Source organism: Orbicella faveolata, unplaced genomic scaffold (genome assembly GCF_042242905.1).
Source record: "Orbicella faveolata isolate gen_17 unplaced genomic scaffold, um_ofav_v1 contig_12, whole genome shotgun sequence".
NCBI classification, from domain to species: Eukaryota; Metazoa; Cnidaria; class Anthozoa; order Scleractinia; family Merulinidae; genus Orbicella; species Orbicella faveolata.
Genome location: NW_028301539.1, coordinates 16,314,404 through 16,334,841, shown reverse-complemented (window position 1 = coordinate 16,334,841; position 20,438 = coordinate 16,314,404). Strand labels below are relative to the sequence as shown.

General features: G+C 37.3%; 1 protein-coding gene across 1 annotated transcript; it reads right to left on the bottom strand.

Moving 5' to 3' along the window:
- Positions 1 to 8,202: 8,202 nt before the first annotated feature.
- LOC110060354 (elastase-1-like) lies at positions 8,203 to 20,112 on the bottom strand. Its single transcript, XM_089282554.1, has 7 exons — positions 19,894 to 20,112; positions 14,103 to 14,300; positions 13,669 to 13,875; positions 12,875 to 13,189; positions 10,487 to 10,543; positions 8,614 to 8,709; positions 8,203 to 8,311 (listed from the first exon to the last, which is right to left on the bottom strand). The coding sequence occupies exons 1-7, from the start codon at positions 19,943 to 19,945 to the stop codon at positions 8,307 to 8,309; spliced, it is 930 nt and encodes a 309-aa protein (XP_089138680.1). The 5' UTR covers positions 19,946 to 20,112; the 3' UTR covers positions 8,203 to 8,306.
- Between the last annotated feature and the right edge of the window lie 326 nt (positions 20,113 to 20,438).

Genomic DNA, 20,438 nt, shown 5'->3' with positions numbered 1-20,438 from the left:
GTAATTACGGTTTTTTTTTTTTGCTGATCATGAATACTTGCATAGGCTCCTAATAATAATTTTATTATTCAATTTCAATGTGATTTGTTCTTTTTCTCGACTGGCATTGTGGACTACAAGAGCTGTGATTGGGTTCCATTGATTAATTTTGCTATGATTAAATTATACCTAGAATTATCAGTGAGCTAAGAGGAAGTTATATTATGTACATGTATTTTGTCTGCACTACACAACCAAATGCACTCAAAGGTTATGAGGCATAGGTACATTTGTCAGAAGAGCCCAGCATATCCAAGATATGTTTTGATTGACACATCAATTAAGATAATTTACAGCAAAATGGATAAAAAATACATCAATATCCCACATGCACCAAAGCCAGACATGGGGTTATAAGGCAATCGTTTAAACAACAGATTGAAATAATTTATAAATTAGAGAACACTATTTCTACAACAGAATGGAACAAATTAACCTTATTGGACATTGCGAATGGCAAGGCTGTCTGTAGAATGTCACAAATTTCTCAACCCTTTCTTTCTACAAAAATGCTAATCCTGCAACTTTGCTTAAGACCCAGTTCTCCATTTCGTGTTGGCAAAATATCAATTTATGCCATGTCCAATGCAGATTATCACAAAATTGAATTAAAAGCTCAATAAATATCATTTTAAAGCCAAAAAGCCAATTATTTAAATAAACAATGAGTAAATTATCTCTAAGAAAAACTGATTAAATTAACAGGCACTTAAAAATAATTAGTTAATATGTGTTTCTTAATAATGTAATGCAGTGTATCTGTCACAATGTTGCAGCTATGATATTACTACAAACAGGATGGGTTGCAGAACTGAACCTCCAAGTCAGTTTATTCAATGAACTTGATGCAGAAATATAATCCCATCAAGTTGTCTGTAAATACAGAGAAACCAAACAAAGCATTACAATCATAAGTAATGAATTACTAAACTCTTTTACATGTACTGTATGAACAGTGTATGTTCCATTAATATTGGGGATCTCTCAGAAGCTGCATCCATGATAAATTAATTTGTTCCCAGATGCATTTGTTTATAGAACTTTTCACAAATTAATATCTCTGTCATAACAGTGACCTCTGTGTTCTCCAACAATTAGCACACAAGAAAAATACACTCAGTAAGATATTGTTTACAATAAAAATCAATGCCTATAAGCAATCATAAGGACCTTAAATTTATATTACCTCAGAAATATCTCACCAGGCCATGGTTGCTTTGAAAATCTTTCATGTTTTAAAACAGGCTTCCCATCTGTAACCTGTTCATATATTGACTGACAGGAACAGGCATGTAATTCCTTTCTTTGATATACAGTGTACTTCATTGTTAGCTGTTTACTGAGTGTTAGTAGTGAATCAAATGCTAGGGGTTGGTACTCCAACTTTCACTGTGGCAGGCTCTGCCCTGAGATACAAAGCAAACTTACATAACTGTTATGAACTTCACCACTTGCTTTCGAGAGCAAATGCAATTTGCTTCAAACAAGCAACTGGAACATTGAGGGTTACAACAATGTGCACAGTCCCAATCACAGGGTCATCCAGGCTGTTTGGTTGTACATATAACTGTACAACTGTATATGAGTTCAGCTTCCAGAAGAAAATCAGAGTTTGTCAGGATAAATACTGATGTTCTTGCCTACTCAATGAATGAATGTGCAGTTCCAGAAGATATTCACACCCAACACCCATTCACGGCCAGTCTTTAGAAATTCCAAATTAAAGTATCAGGAATCAAGAGCTCTAATAGAGAAAAAACCTCCATGTGGGGTATGAATCTTTTCTTGAAGAAAACAATGTCTGAGAAATCATTAATTACAAAATAATGTTTAAGAAACATCTTACCTTTCAGAGAATTTTGTAATCTACACTGTCTGGCCAGTTCATATACATGTATTTGACAAGTTGACACTGGGCATGTTTGTAAATTTGTGCACTTCAACATCACATTACTATGTAGTAGCACTGGCCAACTAAAAACAAACAGCATAATTTGGTTAATTAATATACATTGTACATTATTAGGTTGAAATATTGGTGTAGATTGTTGCACATCAACAGATACAGAAACTATTTGCACCTGAATCATAATGAGTGAAAAATCGTGCATGAGACATTTGCATGTACATGTAACAGCCCTCCACCTCAGAACCATCGCAGATATGATATGATATTTTTAAACTCTCTGAAATTTCAGATTATTCAAGATTAACATATGCACATACATCATCTGGGGCAACCCTAAAACACTGAATTTGGAAACCGAAATCCGGAATCCAGAATCTGGAATCCAGAATCCGGAACTAAAAACCAGAATCTGGAATCCAGATATTATGAATGATGATAGAAATAATTCACTTCAGCAATGTCTAATAAATAAATATGAGCAAAAATCATTTTGTTGTTATTTATTTTCTTGGCTTTACTTCAGCCACAGACTGTAATTGCTAAAAAATTATTGACTAGTTCTGAACAACCCTTAGCTATATATCTGGCCCCGTTGTTCAAAAGCTGCATAAAGCTATTCATTCAGTACATCACTATCCAGTCAGGGTTACTGATTTTTTGGGTGGATAGAGTTACTCATAGCCTGCGAGCAGGCTCTAGTATCTGTCTCTATTGTCTGAGCAGGCTAAATAGGTGTCTAGTGTTTTTCTGCATTGGCATGTCACCAAGAGCCTTCATGCGGCTTTGCCAATCACACCCCCAGCCCAAACACGAGAGCCTGCTCATAGGCTAAGTTATCCATCTTTTGTTCAAGCTGGCCCTGGTGAGAGCCCAGTTCTTGTCTAGATCAAATTGCTCTGAGAAGACTGGTGAGCAGCACATTAACAACAAGCTATTATAGGCTATTGCAGTGAGTTTCTGGCAGTCTTTTAGCATCTTTGAACAGGATGTGGTCTGATCTGTCAGCAAGTGAGAAGCAGACGGAAGTAAGTGTGCAACATTTCTACAAATTGTTTTAATATGATGGCCGCCAAGAATATGAAATGCTGATTTGTCACAGTATGTGTGGAAATTGTGTTAATCTGGAATTGGTCTCATATCTGTTGGAAAAATCAAATTTCATATTTAGACCAGACGGGTTAGCCCTTGGACTTCGAAATTGGGGGGCGTGACCGTCAATGTACAGGGGGCTGCCACTGATGGATATCCTGTTCCCTATGACATTTTCTGTCTTGTTCAGTATGTACTAGACATAAAGGATAAATTTATACTTCCGGTAAATTGAAGATCACTTATTAAACAAAATGGCAATTACCAGCAAGCTTATTTTAGACACTCTCAAGGTGCTTGGAGTAAAATTAAGATGCACTTTACTGAGATTCTCATAATCATAGCCCTCACTAAAAATAACGGTTGCACAATTTCAACAGACGGGGAATTTTCGTTTCAAAAGAGGTTAAGTTTGAGGTCCTTTTTACTTGGCAACTTACTTTTTACAGTCGAAAAGCTAAGCAAAACAATTTTCGCGTACTTGAAGAACTTATTTTCTTTGATTTGCGGATTCCGGTTTCCAGTTTCTGGATTCCGGTTTTTGGTTCCAGATTCCGGATTCCGGTTTCTGGGTTTTAGGGTTGCCCCATATTTAACATATTGTTTGCTTCACATTCAGTTTACACATGGCTGTTATCCAGCATAGGCAGACTTACAAGTTTTCCTTCAAAAATATATTGCAACAACTATTGCATCTTTCGTTACCTATTCTTGTGATGAAATGACACAAAATTCAAGAACAAGAAGTCATAAGCATAAATTAAACTAACTTACATGGTAGTGCTTACAGTTCCTCTTACCGTCTGCATATGCTGTCCATAAACTGATGCTGCCTGGACAATGTACTCATTATTTTTCTGATCACACCTTTTAAAACGTCACTGTTATATAATTTGTCCTGAAAAAGCAATACATGAAATGTTATGCCTTTGGCCCCACCAAATGCCTTTACAAGATGTATAATGTACACCATATCAACATTCACAATTCTCTTTACTTTCATTGTAACTCTTTTGTGTCATTTTCCCTCACTTGAAGACAGGACTTCCACATTAGGTTATAATTGCCTCTGGAATCTCTATGAATTCACAGGGAGTGATAACAATTAAATCATGACTAATTTTAGCAAAGGAGGCATTCAAATGTCAGATTTTAATGCTAAGTTTATACAGTAACTTTACATTACTCTTCGTACATATATATAACCTCTCAATTATTGCACCTATAGACAGAAGGTGTGCTGGGGGAAGAAATGTTCTAAACTCTCTGAACTTTTCCCCCTTACCTGTAATAGGATGACTATTATGAACTACAGTTTGTAACCAACACCAACATCAGGTTATGTATACACATGTATATTTGTTGTCATCTGTAATCATAAAAAAATAAAAATTTAAAATCCCCCATAAAGTTCACACTCAATAACACTGCTACATGTAGCGCTGTTACTGGAAATCAATTTAAGTGAAACTGTTGAAACAGCTCTGCCAAAATTTTTCCTAGCAGTTAAGGCAGGATAACAGAATATACATGTAGCTTCTGTGCTGTAGGTATGGTGGAAAATAATAGATTATCAGAAATGAAGGTTCCTGAGACATTTTGACAGCACTGAGAGGAATTAATATATAAATTCACAAAAGAAGGAGAAGTTCTTGCCCTGTCCAGTTCTCTGTAATAAAAATATCATTTATATGAGTCATTTATAATATGTGGTTTGTGTTTAAAGCCGATATAATGCACACTCTGATTCGCCAATTCCAGTGCATTATTTACATTTACATGGTATACCTCGGTAAAACCATAAAACATTGCATGGGACTAAAATAAAAAATATAAAAAATAAAAAGAAATGCCTAATTCATAACAATTTAAAATACTCAACACTAAAACGAATGTAATTCTTTCCTTGAAAATTATTCTCCCGTAATGCCCATGGGCCAATTACAGGCAGGTTAAAAAGTCCTAACACAAAGTAAAAGGAAATTAAGAAAACTATTGCTTTTTTCCGGAAAATTGTAGCGACTGAAGACAATGATGGAACACTCTGAGAGTGCATTCTATCAACCTGATGAGATAAAATTTAAGGAGAATAGAGAATTCACGAAGTTATATCACAAACAAATTGGTACAGGACAGGAGAAAGGAAACTGTACAGCCAGGAAGAAACTGAAACTTTCTTCGACCAGCAAAAAAGTATGCATGCACAACAAAGAAAACAGTCAGTGACATTCATTTAATAAGTTAGTAAATAAAAAATTAGTGTGAAGAAGAGAGTAAAGAGAGAGAGAGAGTGGAGATAGGAGAGCACTCTCTCCAACTAAATTGTGTATATATGTATGTAAAAGTTCTTCTTATTACTGAGAAATGGTCAGGGTAAGAACTTCTATTACACTGTTCAATTTACCGAGTCAATTAGTACTATCTCACTTTTTTGGAACATTTCCATATTAAGTGTAAATACCGCATTGGGGAATAACCTCTTATTAACAAAATACGGTCCATGTACCCCCAACCAAAAGCAATGGCACAAATAACATGAAATAGCCAATCAAAATCAAAGCAGAGCTTCATTTGCAGACAGGATTGCCATGCATAATCGTCTACTCGACATTTTGGACTATATAAGCATTTCACCAAACCGAACTAATTGGACAGACAACAAAATAAAACGAGGAAATCTACATTATAAACACAAGATGCATATCACTACATCTGAGCTCGAGTATCAACAGCAAATCCCTTTTCAGTGAACGGTGACCGAATAAAAGAGAGGGTAAAGAAAATTCGTTTAAGCTTGCGGTGTTAAAGTTGAAAAATTATTCACGCTTAAATTTGAATATTACTGAGAGTCTGTATTTTTGCCGACGGCTTAATTTAGCTATGCAGTCATTTCATTGGCAGTAGCTTTTATTACCAGTCTTCAACCAATTTAACCTCGGAATTCACAAAAGCATTTCGCCAAACCGAATAAATTGAACTAACAAAACGAGGAAATCTCCATACTTTGTAATCACAATATGCAAATATTCACATAGGAACAAAAGTAAATTTAGCAAATCCTGTTCGCTTCGGCTTAAAATGGTTTGTAGACCTTTCTTGGTTCAGTTTTCAACAACAGAAGAACAAATTTTAGCAGTCTACGAAGCGGCAGTGCTACCTAAATCAGAGAAAACTTCAAAACTCGCCCGGCCGTGTTTACAAGTACGATTTTGGTTAAGCTTATTTTTAGATGTGAGGTTATAAGCTTAAATTGACGACGAAAATCGATAGAAAACATAATTTGTTTACAACTTACAGCAACCTCCAAAGCGACCCACGTGTTATTGTTTAGAGACGAGCGAAATTAAAACGATGCAATTTTTAAAATCTCTTACAGCATGGCTTCAAATAAGGAAGACTTTTAATGGATTCCAATTGAAAATAAGCTTATATCGCCGATGAAACTTGTTAATTTTCATACCAAACGCAACAACAAAAGTCACTTACCGCAAGTTGACAATTCAGTTCGGCCAGTGTAAATCTTCCAGGCAGAAACTTGCAGCAAAAGTTGTGAAGAATAAACTGAAGTTATATTTTCGATAGATCAACGAATCAACCACTTCTTTCCGCTACGTTTAGTGTTTTGCAATTTCTCTAAAACACTCGGGTACGTTTGATTTCTCTAATGTTCATCACCTGACCAAATCAGGTGACTTTTGAATTTTCTTGCACGGCTGCACAGCATCACGTTCGCGCGAATTTTGAACTTGGCCATGGGGAGTTCGGCAGTCTTCTGAATCAATTTGTCGGGTACTTTCGCCTCCTTTCTATAGCCCTCGTTAGCTTTGGTTCACGGCATTGTTCGGTATTATTTCACCTCCTTTCTCTAGCCCTTGACTAGCTATAATTCACGGCATTGTTTAGTACTGTTTCGCCTCCTTCCCCAGCGCTGGCCCGCTCAGTCTTTTTCGCGATATTCTTCGCTACTTCTTTGCCTGTTAATTCTTGCTTTCTGTCTTTTGCTTCAGCGCAACCCTGTCTTAAAAATATTAAATCAACCTCCGCTATCGTTTTTCTTTAAAAGTCCCGCCAAGAAAAATGGCATTCACCCGCTACCAACTGAGGGTGCATGTCTCTGTCAACCTATTAGCTGGAGTATGGCCGCCATCTTGCGCGACTCCGTCGTCGTCGTCGTCGTCGTCGTCGCCGTCGTGCGTACGCGCCCACGAGCAATACCGCTAGCCATGATAACCATGAGAAAATCAATTCATGGGTTTCCTTTTCTCCCCTATATGGGTATGGGGCTCCGCCGGAGCTCCGCTATAAATCCTTGGGAGAAAACAATGCACGACGATGGAAAGGAACACAAAGTAATTATTACAAATAGATACATAAGACGCCTTTTGTTAAACAAAAAAAAAGTGTTCGAGCAGAAGTTAAACCAATATTAAATATTTCGGACTCTGATTGTAGCAGGTCATGAACTACTTCTCCTGCAAACTCTTAAACCCGGTAAAACGAAGGCGAGCATGCATCTAGTTGAGTACTCTATCACACTTGGGAAATTTCGTATCCTCGCGGCAAATGACATAATAAATATTTTCCTTGTGATATCGTTTGATGCCTTCCGTCCGTCCGTCCGTTCGTCCGTCCGTTCATATCAATCCAGCTAGCCAACCCTACAAGCTCTTGTTTCTTTTAGCTTTTCCTCTTTTGTTGCAGGAAATATGGAAGAGGATGCCAGGGAGGGAGTAAGCTGTGTTGCTACCTGATTCATTCTGCCCACTTCAATTTTTTTTCCTCGCGTCCACTTATGACATTACCAATAACACCGTCAGGCTTCAGTGGTACTTCAAGAAATAACGACCTTATGAATTTGTGGAACAGTCAAGCGAATCAAATGGCTGGATATATAACTCTTAGGAGAATTCTTACTATTTTTAAAGTACAAATTATATATCATATTTGATTTTTTAAATATGAGCAAAATTGTATCCTTTTATAATTATAAAAAATAATAGCCAAATTTGCGCGTGCTCTGTTGCTGCATCTGTCAGTTGAAATCTTCGAATTTCGATTGGTGCCCTCAGCTAAGGGCCACTCAGGTAAGGGTTGGAGGGAAACACTAAAGGAATGAACAACAAAATCAACGTCAATAACTACAGCAACATGACAACAGATCAAACTTGCAAGTTAAGTATTTTCTTTATTAAATCTACCGAAATGAAATACAGTCAAATCATGCTGAATCAGCGGAGTCGGAGCTTTGCTTGGATTTGGTAATCCTGATTTAACCTGTGGAAAAAACGCATTCATACATATCAGAAGCTTTAAAGTATTTTGCAGTCTAGATATAAACCGCCATACGAATATACGTGTAACTTGTAAATCATTCTCAGTTTTTCTTTATCTTCAGCATATCAGGAATTGATGGAACCAATATCACGCAAAAAGAAAAGAAAAGAAGAAAACTAAGGCAAACCAACGAAGTAAGAAAAGACTGTCCTTTGTAAACGAAAACGTGGTTTCCCTATATTTTTCAACATTTGGCTAAGGGTTTCTTGTGTATTTCTAAAGATAATAATTGCTGTACTTACAACCGCCACATGTCTTTTTGCAAAAACGATACTTGAATGACGGAAACGAGCAATAATCTTTAATACTGCTGCATGCAATCCAATCGTCTTTACAATCTGTATAGAGAAAATAATTCATAGTCCACTATAGTAGTGAATCAAGGATGTTTAGCACAAAATGTTTACAAATTCGCACTGATTGGTCTACAAATTACACACAAGAATTGATTGCTTGTTCTAATAATAATAATAATAATAATAATAAAATATCATAACGATAATATTTAAGCAAGGTGCGCTCGCTCACTGCACTGAGTTAGTGTTTCAAATAAGTTACATCCACTTGATGCTGATGTATAGTGACAACATAAATTCTCCCTTTGGCTTAAGGGCCAATTAACCGATCTTTTCAAGGCGTCGCTAAGGAAAATTATTCTCATATAACCTCATCGTTTTTAATTAGTTCAGAGTTAACTTTTTCATGATCAGCAACACTAGTGATGACGTCATCAGGCCACGCCCATGGTCATGTGACTAATACTGAAAAGACACAAAGGCCCCGAGGAAAATTACTTAATTGGGAGTTTTTTCATTGATTTTATATTTTAATTTAAATCCTCATAACGCTATGCACAGATTTTGTTTCATTTCTAAAAGGTCAAATTTTGAGAGAATTTCAAAATATTAAAAAATTCGTAATTTTCTGAAAAAAACATGATTTCGAAAAAGGAATGCATAGCTATGTTTCCAACGTTGGCTTTAATCGAAATCCGTCAAAAAAGGCTGGATTTAATGAAAAACCGCGTTTCCTTTAGCATTTAAAGAAACCGGAAGTGCGCCAGATATATATTGGAAGTTGCCCTATCAGCGCGAGCGCAATTTACACTACCAGTGCACTTCGGTAAGATCAAACAAAGCCACACGGAGTTAGTTAGTTTTTCTGTTTCTATTGCTCTTGTTTTTCTCTCTTTCTCTTATTTTGTCTTTGCTTGTACTTTTTTTACTTTGCATTTTGTGAAAGACAAAGAAAAACATCTAAAATGTAAGCGAATCTGCAAGTTATTGAGTTGTTTTTATTTTCCGCGCTCACGCTGACGTAAGTAACCGGAAGTGAAATTTCACCTCCTTAGCAACGCGCGCGAGCGCGCGCATCAATCGGTTAACGGGCCCTTAAAGCAGTGCTTAGATTATGTCCAAGCTGGTAACCAGGTGTTCTAAGCAGAACCAAACAGGTGAATTATAATAACATGAGTGGAATTGCAATGCATGCAAGTATTAGTGAACCTTTTTTGAAGATTTCTCGATGCCTTCGAGACCCTTCGTCAAGCGTTTTGGGAAAAAAACGACTCATTTCGAGAACAAATTGGAATCAATCGTTGTTTAATTCAATCGTTGTTTACTCAGCTGGGAGACAATAAGTACGCTTTAAGCTAGCAGTCCCTTTTTATACCAGGATTATTTTATCATCATGCAAGAATTGTATTATTTACTTCATATTTATTTGTTTATTTGTTCATGCAGGCGATTTTGAATTTGTGTAATTTATTCTTGATTCTCTAAAGTGTTTTCCTCGAAGACATTAGCTAAAATTAGCGACCCTATCAATTCGACTCTCAGTACAATAATTTATCTGTTTATGTTAGACCAAAATTGGTGATTATTATCCTCTGCCTTCTCTTGTTTGTTCGCCAATTTTAATCTCTAAATACCATACTTAGCAAAAATGTCTATTTCTTCTATGGTTGGTTACAAATAACGCTAGATCATAACGTTGTGCTTTACAACGATGTAAAGCAGCGCTGAAAAAAATATACAGTTCGCTTCCAAGCTTCTAAATACGCACTAGCTAAACTATTTAATTTAATACAGCCCCAATTAACGAAGGCGTACTCACCAGGCGGTGGAGTTTGCGGGGGTGGAGGTGGGTTAGGTCCTCCTCGTCCTCCTTCTCCTGTAGACAAAGCGTAAGCTTGAGTTCAATATGGCTTTAATAAGGGACAGACCATTAGAAAAGTGATGGAGGGTGGGGGGTGGGGAAAAACAAAACAAAAAAAAATCATGCAAGGTAAAATGCCAAGAAAAAAACTCCTGCTAAGAAGAAGGTAAAGAAAAAAAATTCATGCAGAAGGAAGGTCCAATTGTGACTAAAATTTAATATATTTAAGTTGCCAGTGTCTATTAAAAATAATTCTTATTCAAAATATTCTTGTGGCCTTACTCCAGGCCCTGCTATATTATTATTAATAACTAAAGACATCTAACAGTGTACTGAAGTGTTTTCCTCACGCTGCATGAAATGGCAAATATAAGGTGACATAAATTAACTCATACTACAATAGGCAGAAATATCATTCAAGAATCAACAATATTGCCAGGCACAATATGAATAAACAAAAATCACTTTCTTCTTATTGAAAGGAGACAATTAGAACCTTGTTTTTGTTTTAAATTGCAGCTAGTGTACCTACTACATACACTGTATACTGTATTATAACAAAAATATTAACATAAAATTTGTAATGAATAAATAATAAAATTTGGTATCTTCGTAAATATTCTATAAAATTATTGTGCCCACAATAAAAATTACAGGAGTAAGTGTTAAAACTTTAACTGTCAACAACATAAACAGCAACACTGCCACCGGTACTTTTAACAAAATAAAAAACCACAAAGTATGGTTTTCATTGGTAGCCAGTCTATCTGGCTACCACCTGAAAAAATATTCCTGCACCAGCAGTGAGCGAAAAAAAGAAATTCGTGGAAGCTAAAAAATCCCCCCTCCCCCCTCACCGCCATCACTTTTCTAATGGTCCGTCCATAATAGCCCTTGTTTGCTATATGAATATTTAAACGTGGTTACAAGGTTTTCTGCCCAAAATTGCAAACACTCTTCGATTTCCTTGTCTGGTAATTCCCATAAGAGCAGTGGCACACAAAAAAAAAAACCAGACCAGATGTTGAATTTTCTAAATCCCTGGTGCCATGTTAGAATTTTGGTACATCGAACGTGGACTTTTAACATTAAATTAACAGAAAAGCATGACAACTGCTCTATTTTCAGTACATCCGCGCTTATTGGTGCTCTAAGGGAGTTATATTCTAAATTAAATCCCAGCCACACCAGAAACACAACATTGTGGTTACCGTATGGCATTGGGAATTCCGTTTGAATTTCATTCCCAACAAAAGTATTAGATTTTTGACACTACAGGAAGTTCGAAAACGAAACTGTATCTTCTTCTCACCTTGTCTTGCCATGGTACATTGCCTGACTGTTGAACAGGGGCACACTGTTATAATATTTACATTAGTTTCTTTTATATTACACTAAATTTATAGTCTTTCTAAGTTAAGTTAAGTTAAGTTAAGTTAAGTTAAGTTAAGTTAATATATTCTACTGTCCAATCTTCAACAGATTAGCTTACAATAAATTTTAATGATATGTATGTTCTTAACATTTATATTGTAATTACATTACGTGATCTGTCGTGTATGGAGCTTCATTACTCTTTTACAGATTACCTTTATGGCTTCCCTTTATTTATATATTTACAACTTTTTTAATTACGCCATTGAATTGTATTAAATAAATTCCTTTGAAGTGGAAGTGGCCAACTTTTTCTGATTTTTATTTATGTTTATGTTAATGAATTTGGAAATACAGTTAACAATAAAGATTAGCGAAAAAACTGAGCAACGACGTTTCGGTGTCATCCAGGCACCATTTTCAAGTTAACACACAGTCAGACTCCATTCGCGCAAAAGTATTTGTTTAGGCTTTGAACAGACACTGAACTCATTACCAGTGTTTGACACCTCATTGGAATGAACATGAACATTGAACAGCTATCTTAATCTTAATTTATTCAATTTCGCACCTCTACCACTGGTATAAATTAGTTTACTTTTCGCACAAATATTTTTTAACTTGAAAATGGTGCCAGGATGACACCGAAACGTCGTTGCTCAGTTTTTTCGCTAATCTTTATTGTTAACTATGTTAATGAAATGAATTTATTTGAAATAAAATTCAAAAATATGTGTAAGTACATTGAATTGAATTATTAAAGGCAAATAACTCTATCTTTTTCTTCTAAGGACTACATGATCAAAGGCAAGACAGCTACCCCGCTTTATCTAATTGGTAAAAAGCTATTTCATGATTGCATTAAAACAAAACTTTTTTCACTATCGTTTTGAAATCAAACGTTGAACCTAACACACAAGTACAATGAATTTGTTTCATAATTAGCAGCAATCCAGTACTCGAAATACAAACCTATTTTCTCCAGTATCCAAGACCTATAGCTTGTAATTCGGGTGAACACTGTATAGTGGGTTGTTGGACAATTCTCTTTTCCGAAACTGACGGCACCATGCAGATACCACTTGCCTGCCATCTCACAAACAAGCGGACCACCACTGTCTCCATTGCATCCTCCTGAAGCAGCTGATTGTCCCGCTCCAGCACACAAGTGGGCGCTGCTGTCGACAACCCCGTATTTCTCTTTGCATTTATTGTGCGACACGAGTGGTAGTTGTGCCTGCTGGAGTATGTTTGCCGCTGGTCCTCCGCCTGAAGTGCGACCCCATCCTAAAGTCATGTTTAATACGTTAGACCTTAAACTTTTAAAAAATACTATCTAAACTAGATTGGGATTATAAATAGGGTTTACTCTTATACTGTAATGATTGTGGTTAGTATGTACAAATGCGAACTACTAGGTAGCTTAAACTCTTGGTATAAATGTCAAGACGCGTTCTACTTCAAACGCTGAATTTACTTTGTAGGGAATTTTCAATCATCTATTTGTGCTCTTGATTGAAATTAATCAAAGTAGTCCGAAAGCAAACCTTACTCACGACTAAATAACTTACCCTTGTGTTACTTACTTAGTAGCTAACATAACACTTTGAGTTGCCTTTCTTACATTTTTTTTTTTTTTTTTTTTTTGCAAAATCACTACGCATTCATTTAGTTTTAACTCTTCAATACCCATTTTTGTGCTTGCATGATTGTTCTGAATTGGACTCAGCGGTGCTATTTCGGTTTTATTAAGAGTGAAGTCAAACCTGTTATGTAACACTTGGAATTCAAATCTGCATCTTGGTCAGGAAGACAAACTGTAGTCACTTTGTCACTCAACTGTGCATTTCTCTCTAACTGAAGAACTGCAATGTCGTGCTTAAGGTTCTGCATGGTAAAGCCGCTGTGCTTGTAAAGAGCCTTCAATCGAAACGTCTGTTGCACAGACGTGGTTCCAGTTCGCCTGTGAGCACCTGTAGTAATTTTAACAAACATGAATTTCAATTCCACTTGCATCGATGCATTATTTCCCAATATCTCAATATTTATTTTATCTTTCTTTTTGCTTTATAGGCTTATACCACTTTTGTTTTATTTTGGTTTACCACTAGTTTTGTATGTCATAAATTAAAACTTCCTAGAGTCATAGTCCTTCATATCGACAGCGGTAAAGTACTACGTATAATAACGTTTAACGCACCCACAACAACTGTATAACCACTTGGTGATGGATTTCTGTCCACGCAATGCGCTGCAGTCACAACCCAGTCAGACCTTATAAGAGATCCACCGCAGATATGTCTACCACGCACACGAAGGGAAATCTGCCACGGCCATGAGTGGGGACTGGCATCAACACCATTCACCACTCTGGCTAAAGGGGGACGCATACCACATCCTACAGGTGTAAATAATAAAGTTGAAAAAACGGCCATGTATCAATTATTAGCTTGATTTAAATTTTAAATTATTTTTAACTAGATCCTTTGAAGACTAAAATTAATACTTCTAGACTACAACACAATGTACGTCATTTAAAAGAAACCACGTGCACAAAATTGATCCCGTTTGCGCGGAACTCGTCTTCAACCTCTGGAAAATTTGCGCTACTTTTGCGCGGTGTTTTCTTTCACCTTTGCTGCTTTAAGAATTCGAATTCGATTATGCTGAGACATGGAAGAAAAAGGGCTCCAGTTTGCAAATATCTTTGGATCAGAAATCGACTAAACGCAACAAACATGCCAGCTGCAATCGTGGAAAAAAGTCTTCGGGACCTTTATGTAATGTAATGAATTATCTGTGTTTTAGAACTGAAGTTTGAAAAAAGCGCTGCTACATCCTTTAAAAACGCGTTGCTGACCCTGCTCCCCACCCAACACAATGTTGAAAATCAGGTGAAATTGCGGGTACTAGTTTTCAACATTGTATGGGGAGGTGGGGGGCGAGGTTAGACAGGTGAAGCTGTATTCGCGTCTGGCGTGTGCGCAAAAGCACCAAAAGTGCAAATTTGTCCCAAGACTTTTGTCCATGATTGTAGGTTAAATCCCCCTGTTCTGAGCAAAGTTTACAATAATCTAATGACTCCTTTTAAGAAATCTGTACTTTCTTTATAGTACTTTGGATTCAAAACATTTAGGCAAGAACTCTTACAGTACTTGTAGGCAAGAGGATGGTCAAGTACATGCCGATTAAAGCTCCTTAAAAAGCGAGTACCTTGATGTTTAAAGATTTTGATTAGTCTAGTCGAGCAGGTGGAGAGGGAGGAGGTGGTAGAGGAGGTGGAGGAGGAGGAGGAGGAAGAGATGGAGGAAATGGAAGAGGAGGAGGAGGAGAAAAAAGAAGCAAATTATGCAAAGTAAGTGTAGGAATGGGGACGAGGAGGAGGTGGAACCAAGAGTCCGAGAAACTGGAAACGAGTCTAGTTCCCAGCTCTTTGTGGAATACCCAAGGTCAACACTTATAGAATTAAAATTATAATCAATTCTCCCTTTGGAGTTCATGTTTTTATTATTCAATAAACGTTATAAAGACTTAAACTCTTTGTTTTGTTTATAACAATTTAAGGACAATACTGTGAGGTATACCCCCATATTCCCCGTCTTCTCATCGGTTCTTAACCATGTGACATCGTGAACCCCATATTCCCCATCTTCTCATTGGTCGTTAACCACGTAACAATGTCTATTGTTTTGTGAATACCCGTTTATAAGTCAAACGGTCTAGAGAGAATTCATTTTACTTGTCACGACGTTCATCACACGTCCCCTTTGTTGTTTCTTTCCTGTGTTGGCAGTTACAGAGTTGAGTGATTGCTAGTTGTGTGACGCTTTGAAGGAAAGGAGTATCTTTGATTTATGAGATTTTCGTCGCTATTTGAAAACTGCTTATTATTCGAGCGGTTGTTTTATTTGAAGCAATTAGCTTGTAGTGTTTGTTAATGAAGTTAGATCTTTACTTTAAGGGCGAAAAGTTTGAAATTTCTTTCATGATATTAAGGGTTAAGATACAGCTTCTAAACACGTGCTTTTCGGTTTTAATTTATTCCACGTGTCATCTCTGACTAATTATGTTAATTCTTCAATGCATGGTCGTCCAAAATGCGTATTGTTTGTTCAAAATTCCTTTGAATGATGCTTTTCTCAAGAGAACAATCGAAGTCATGGAGTTTAGATTTTATTGCAAACGCCATTAGAAATTCATTTCCACTTGAAGTATTTCAATTGCATTTTTTTTTCTCACCTTTTACCCCATATATTTTTGCTTTCGCTTATTATTCATTACTCGTCAAAGATTGCATTCACGCTAGATAAAAATAATTTTTGTTTCCTTTTCTTAATAGTGTTATCTTATTTGAAACACAATGAACAGCTTCCTGTAATTTTCGTGCAAACTTCTTAGACATTAAAGTTCATTTGAAATTGTCTGATGGCGATAGAAACCAGTCTTTTTACTCGATCAACATGGCAATGACGTCATATCTTGGTAATGTTAGCGCAAAAGTTTTGATATTAAAGTTCGTGACATTTGACACTGTGTGATGTTTGGTTTAATGCATTCCTTAAGAGAGGGGACTGGGGAAGAGCCAATATTTTTAATTCATTCTGATTTCTTTCCTCTGATTGGATACCGATAAGGTCATCGTCTCGTCTTGCTTTGCCACACCCTATCTAAGATGGAGTCGGACCCAAGTCTCTCTTCATCATGGCCGCTTGCCGGTATCGATTTTAAAGTTGCGTGACATTTTTGCGTGACCCTGGTGTGATTTGTGTCGCCATGGAAATCTGTGCGACCGATCCCAGTCCACCATCGAGGCTGGTGGTCTGTTTTTCAAAACGGCCTCACTTTCATGGGCGCCGCCATCTTGAATTTTTAATTCGGCTCCTGATTGGCTGAAATTTGTGGCGGCCATGTTGGATTTAAAGGACAATATAATCCATTGTTCGCTAAGCAATAGCCTATTGTCTTTCTGATTGGTTACTGCCCATATAAGCCACCTATACTACTCAGACACTTAATTTAGTTCAAATGGACATTGTGAACTCCAGGTTTTGTTTATCATTAAATAACTGTAGTTGTTGAAGCACAATGATATGTGTCTTTGGAAAGTTTAGCCGTGCACAGAAGTGAAAACAAGTGAGAACTCCTAACAGTTTCGCACTTTAATTATTTGACACGATTGAAACGTTTTCTTCTAGAAATTTCGGTGCCACGCTTTGAAAATAACACTAAAACCATGTGTTCGCATTTTAAGTACAGAGGAAAATAGCCTAGTCCAGGCGTTCAGTGGGTTCGGGCGCAGCGGGAATAACAGCAAGCGAAAAACTAGGGGAGAAGCGGAGCGAGAGAATGCGCCTCTCCCCTATTTCCTCGTTCGCCGTTTTTCGCACTGAATTCCAACTAACTGAACTAAACAAACTTTGAAAACTTGAAACTCAGACTCTAAAGGGCCATTGGAAGAGAAGTTCTTCCTTTCTCTTTGGAAAACTCAGATACGGAATATTACAATGAATCAAATCGATTGACGTGGTATTACCAAAAAACAGACAGGACGTAATATTAAAATAAACTTGGTGCTCTACTCTGAGGCGAGATGTTGAAACAAGACAATTTTATTGTTTTTTATTGATTTCTGTCGAAGTGTGCTTGATCTCTATAACAAAACTTGCGTTACAGGTCACGCACAACGGGTCGACGATTGGTATGCAAATTTCCGCATATTTGCGAAGAGACAGATGCGGGTCCGTGATAGAAAACAATTATTGCCGGTTCTATTCTGTTAAGGTTACAGTATACCTTCGGGTCGGCAATTTTTGTCAAATTTGGAGTTTTAGTCAAAGTAGTGGTCGAAGAATAATCTTTAATTTCTGAAAAAAAGTTTGACAAAGGCTAAATATTGGCGGAGAAATAGCAGTTTTACGTTTTCGCCGGAAATAAAAGTTTACCTCTTGATTGACAGCCCTACGGCGCGTATGCAAACACCGAGACGATTTTCACGGGAATTACCTCTATGATGGATGTCACGAATTGACTATTCAGTTGATTGATCAGCATTGTTATTGTGGCCACCAAGCATTTTTCGTATTAGGTGTAACTCTAGTAAGTTGTAAGTGAACATAGACTACGTTAAAAACATGGACCAGTTCCAAAAAGCGAAAACAGCGAACAACGAATGAAAATACATCAATGAGTGAAGAAGCGAAAGTTCGCCACGCGGATGAAGCTATAGCTATCGTCAAGGCCGACAAAAAAAATCGAGGTAAGAGAAAAGAAAGGTTCTGTAAAAATTTTGGAACTTGACAGCAATAAAAGGGACGTTAACAGAGACTCTTCTGATGAGTCCAATATGGACGAATCGTCGGATTCATTGAGACCATTTGAAATATTACCTATGCAAAGTTGACCACACACAGTTGCTCCGCCGCGCTTTCTTTTGTTTGTTTTCTTCACCCAGCCACTCTAGCGTTCGTATCCTTTTTAGTCTTCCCCATTTTGCCAGACCTGCTTCAAGAAAAACTTAGCTACAGAAAAATTATCTCTCCGCCTTCGGCGCCTTGATCGTATTGCGAAACACAATTGTTTTTTTGGAGATTCGCACGTAAATTTCACCAGGAGGTAAACGGCAGTAAACGTTCCCTGCACTGATTGGCTCAGTTATCTGAGAACCCAGTTGAGGCGTTTGTGGGTGGAGTTTTTTCTTAGCGCTGTTTTCTCGAATAAATTTTTTCGCTTGAAGCAGCCACTTTAAAGAGTTATAACTCAGAAGGAATTTGTTCAATTGCCCTCAAATTTGGACAGTGGCTAGTTTAGCATATAAACTACAAAAACCTGTCTGCGAATTGTTAATTTCGAAATATTTTTTCTTCGAGAGCGGTTTTTTTAATCCTATTTCGAAATTATTTTGTAACTTTTTACTGCAATTTAATATGCCAAAATGCAGACATGTTTTTTAAGTGCTTTGGGCCCTGAAACCGGGGAACAAATTAAATTGGCGAAAAACAAAATTCGCTTTGACTTGTAGCGTCCGAAAGGTGATTCGGGCGCTCGCATTTAGTGGTCGTGAAAAATTCGGCAATTCATTTTATTTCAAAATTCTTGATATAGTTTGATAGCCAGCTCTATAAGCTTTAATTTGATATGGGGTTTAGGTATCTACAGCTTAAACTGCACGTGCTTCATCGCTTGCGCGCGAGACACCTCTGAAGGTATACGGTAACGTTAAAAGCTTTTGGTGTCCATTTCTAAGTTTTGTCAAGTTTTGAAAGCAGAAATAAAGAAGTGTGCAATAAGAATTGTAGCTATAGACCTACAAAAGGGGAGCAAAAACACATCCTTTATCAAAACATCAAGATCTCCCGCATTCAGCCGCCGAGCCGTTTATAACCATTCGTTCAATACGAACCCTTTTCTTCGGCCATTCGAACGCCTGAAATCGTATGATCCAAATTTTTCTTTAGCAGTTCGAACGCCTGGGGTCACCCGTTCGAAATTTTCCGTTAGACATTCGAACAGGTGGCATCATCCGTTCGAAAGATTCGTCAGCCATTCGAACGGCTGGCATCATCCGTTTGAAACTTTTTGTTAGCCGTTCGAACGGCTGGCGTCATTTGTTCGAAATTTTTCGTTCGCCGTTCGAGCGGCTGGCATCATCCGTTCGAAATTTTTCCAGTGCCGTTCGAACGGTATTTGAAACCGTTTTGAACGGCTGGAACATCCTTTTCTCATCCGTTCGTTGGCCGTTCGCCAGCCGTTCGTTTTGACCGTTTAACGGGTATCCGTTAGTGACGTTCTCGCGTGAGAGGTCGCATTTGGGACCTTTGACGTGAGAAACTCACAACTCGTCAACTTTTGTATAAAATGACAAGAAAGGGGGTTTACAAACCAAAGGAAAATAAAGTGAAATAGAAACAGTGCACGTAGGCACGGCAAACACGCAGTATAATATTAAGGCCAATGGGAAATCCATGAGGTGCTAAATAAGACATTTTACATACCTAGGGAAAGTGCAGGTGCTAATAGAGCAACGATGGCAAACGCAAGAAACATCGCTGAATTATTTCACCAGCCCGCCTTCAATGCTACAAAATGTCTTTAAATCTGACCTTCTACCTTGGGAGATATAACTGATGAAGCTATGTTTTCTGCGCAGCCTACCTTATTAGATTTAACTAAACACGAGGTTCCCTTTGTGCAAAAAAGAAGGACGTATAGTAGCGGCTGAACCAATCTAATTGATCGTTTGGCTTGATTGTGATTTTCATTCCAAGCACATCTGCAAAGGTGTGTGACACTTGAGATCAACCTGATAAAACGAGCTCCTCTCAGGACACCTCCATAAATTTACATTTACTTCCCAAACCTGATTTTCCTCAAAGTCAGACCTGCTCTCTTAATCTCTGCAAAAACTACATTCCGGTATTCGTACATAGGTACGTGTTCGAATTGCAGTAAATATTCGCTGACTGCTTTGTTCTGATCGTATAAAAAGTGTAGGATGAGTGTCCCAAAGATTCTTTGAGGGTCACGTGACTTATATCTC